Source organism: Dipodomys ordii, unplaced genomic scaffold (assembly GCF_000151885.1).
Source record: "Dipodomys ordii isolate 6190 unplaced genomic scaffold, Dord_2.0 Scaffold11, whole genome shotgun sequence".
NCBI classification, from domain to species: Eukaryota; Metazoa; Chordata; class Mammalia; order Rodentia; family Heteromyidae; genus Dipodomys; species Dipodomys ordii.
This window is the reverse complement of record NW_012267227.1, coordinates 20,740,622-20,743,373: the sequence shown is the minus strand read 5'-3', so window position 1 is coordinate 20,743,373 and position 2,752 is coordinate 20,740,622. Positions and strand designations below refer to the sequence as shown.

At 56.4% G+C, this 2,752-nt stretch overlaps 1 protein-coding gene across 1 annotated transcript in view; it reads right to left on the bottom strand.

The window, feature by feature from the left end:
- Window positions 1-1,249: 1,249 nt before the first annotated feature.
- Window positions 1,250-2,752, bottom strand: part of Scg5 (secretogranin V) — a 35,930-nt gene continuing 34,427 nt past the window's right edge. The window contains exon 6 of the mRNA XM_013010072.1: window positions 1,250-1,440. Within this exon, the coding sequence (XP_012865526.1) occupies window positions 1,345-1,440 (96 nt within the window). The 3' untranslated portion in view covers window positions 1,250-1,344. The remainder of the gene's footprint in view (window positions 1,441-2,752) is intronic.

Genomic DNA, 2,752 nt, shown 5'->3' with positions numbered 1-2,752 from the left:
AGCCCGAGGCCCTGCCCCTCAGCCCCACAGCAGCCAGCAGCCCGAGGCCCTGCCCCTCAGCCCCGCAGCACCCCAGCAGCCCGAGGCCCTGCCCCTCAGCCCCGCAGCAGCCCGAGGCCCTGCCCCTCAGCCCACGCTCCTTCTCCCGCAGGGTCCTCACCGCCTTCGGGCCTCACGCTTGCAGCCCCGTTCATGCGTGCTCCGGCCGGCGCGCACTGTAGTCCGCTTTTACCATTGAACCACAAACATGGTTCTGGTTTGGAAAACGTCGGCTCGGGGCGAGCTGGCCCAGGACTGTGGCCCAGCCCCCACGGCTGGTCGCCCTCCACATCACTACCCTCGAGGCTGAAGACACACCCGACCCGCCGCGGGCTCCCTCTGCAGAGGGCTCTGTCCTTCCCACGACACTCGACACTCGCAGCCACAGGCTTCCCTAATTATCCAGTTAATGGTATTTGTGTCCGGATTCCAATCTGATTTATACACGTTTGACTTGGCTCCTATGTCTCTCTGAAGCCCATTTTTCCCACCCATTTGCTTACTGAAAGACTGTGTGCCGTGGTGTCACAGAGAGCTCACGCAGGTCTGTGAGCAGTCCTAACCCAGCCCGCCTGCCAGGCAGCGCTACTGTGAAGAGCTGACAAGGTCATGAGTGTCCAGCTCCTCTGTTAAAAAAAGAACCTGTGAGCTGCTGGCTCAGACCTGTCATCCCAGCTACTCAGGAGGCTGAGATCTGAGGATCACGGTTCAAAGCCAGCCTGGGCGGGAAAGTCTGTAAGACTCTAGTAAACCACTAGAAACCCAGAAGTGGTGCTGTGGCTCAAGTAGTAGCGTGCTAGCCGTGAGCACAGAAGCCAGAGACAGCGCTAAGCTTTCCCTTCGAGCTCCAGCCGCTGAGGGCACACACACACACACACAGGTGTGTTTTCCAGCCTCCCCTTGAGCACAAACTTAATCACATCAAAGGCCAGCTTTTTACACAGCACAGCCCAAATACCATTTTTTTTTGCCAGTCCTGGGACTTGAACTCAGGGCCTGGGCGCCGTCCCTGAGCTGCTCTTGCTCAAGGCTGGCGCTCTACCATTTGAGCCACTTCCGGCGTTTCCTGTGCATGTGGTGCTGAGGAACGGAACCCAGGGCTGCACGCACGGTAAGCAGGCGCTCTGCCACCCAGCCGCCTTCCCAGCCCCCCAACACCATTTTAAACTGCCAGCCATCGGGTCATTTCATAGGCGTGGATTTTATTGTACTTGACATACACATTTTAGCTTTGATGCTTCTTGCCGAGCCTGGCGGAGGGGGCCGGCCGGCCGGGGTGGCGTGCGTGCGGGAGGCCTGCCGTCTCTACTCTGAGTCCTCCTCCTCCTCCGGGAAGTGGGGGGCAGACTTCTTGGCGACGACGTTGTCCAGCCTCTGTCCTTGCAGGTAGGGATTGGCACTCTGGGAAACACAATTTGGGGTTAGCGGGCCTCAGAGAAGGGCCGTCTGCCGTCCACTGTGGGTCCACAGCGGGGGACGGGGGGGGGCCGCCACGCCAGACCGAGCTGCAGACTTCACTCATGCAGTCCCATGGGGACCATGTCACCCACTGTCTTCATCCATACAACGTGCTCTCTGAAAAAGGAGTCTTTTTGACCTAAAGATATTTTTGGCCAGGGGGAACAGCTCCTAAGCTCTTGGTACTTAGCCACCAAGACCCCTGCGGCCTTCTTCAGGTGGGAGAATCTGAAATGCATTGAGTTATTTTACAAGTAGACAGAGTGGGCCAAGGAGGAACTGGCATCTCAGCCACGGCTTGCTTCCAATGCACAGCACGCTGGGGGCTCTAGCCATCTTTCCCGTCTCCTTCCCGTCCCCCCCCCCCAGGCTCAGAGGGAAGGATCCTTTGTGTTTGGGGACAAGACTCCACAGTCTGAAACCTCTTTCATCTCTTGATGTTCTGAGTGACTCAGGGTTTCCCATTCATTCTCTAAATGCATATCTTTTTTTTTTTTTTTGAGGTTTGGATTTGAACTAGTCATTGGAGCTTTCAGCACAGTCTTTAGCGTAAAAAAAAATTCAAGAGTCTCGGAAGATATTTGTTTACTGAAACTGCCTTCCAGTGACGAGCACAAACACAAGAAATCCGCTGTAGTGATGAACGATGGTGCTGCCGGCTCCGGCTCCGCAGGGCGTGAGCTGCGGCTGCTCACGGCTGACCTCGGGGCCTTGGCACAGGAGAACCCAGACTCCCTTCAGACATGAGCAGACATTCTCTAAGAGAGAAGGGGTGGATCCTGGGCTCCGCAGTTTGGTTTTTGTTTTGTTTTTTTTTTTACCAGTCCTGGGGTTTGAACTCAGGGCCTGGGCGCTGTCCCTGAGCTGCTCTTGCTCAAGGCTAGCACTCTACTACTTGAGCCACAGCGCCACTTCTGGCTTTTTCTGTGCACTGAGGAATCGAACCCAGGGCTTTGTGCTGGCTAGGCAAGCTCTCTACCTCTGAGCCACCTTCCCAGCCTAGGGCTGGGCGATTTGCAAGCATCCTTTCATATTCTGACAAGTAAAAATATGAACCATCCTGACAGATGTGCTTGCTATACTTGCTCTGCAAAACCCGCATCACAAACAAGGTAAAAATTGCAACAGCCCGCGTCCCCATAGTGTAGAAAAGTGACACACCCCAAGAAGCCATGCCCCAAATATCCAGGACGCTTCTTCTGCTGGGGACTGCTGCGGTGGCCGGGCCTCTCGGGGCGGGGGAGGGCGGGGGAGG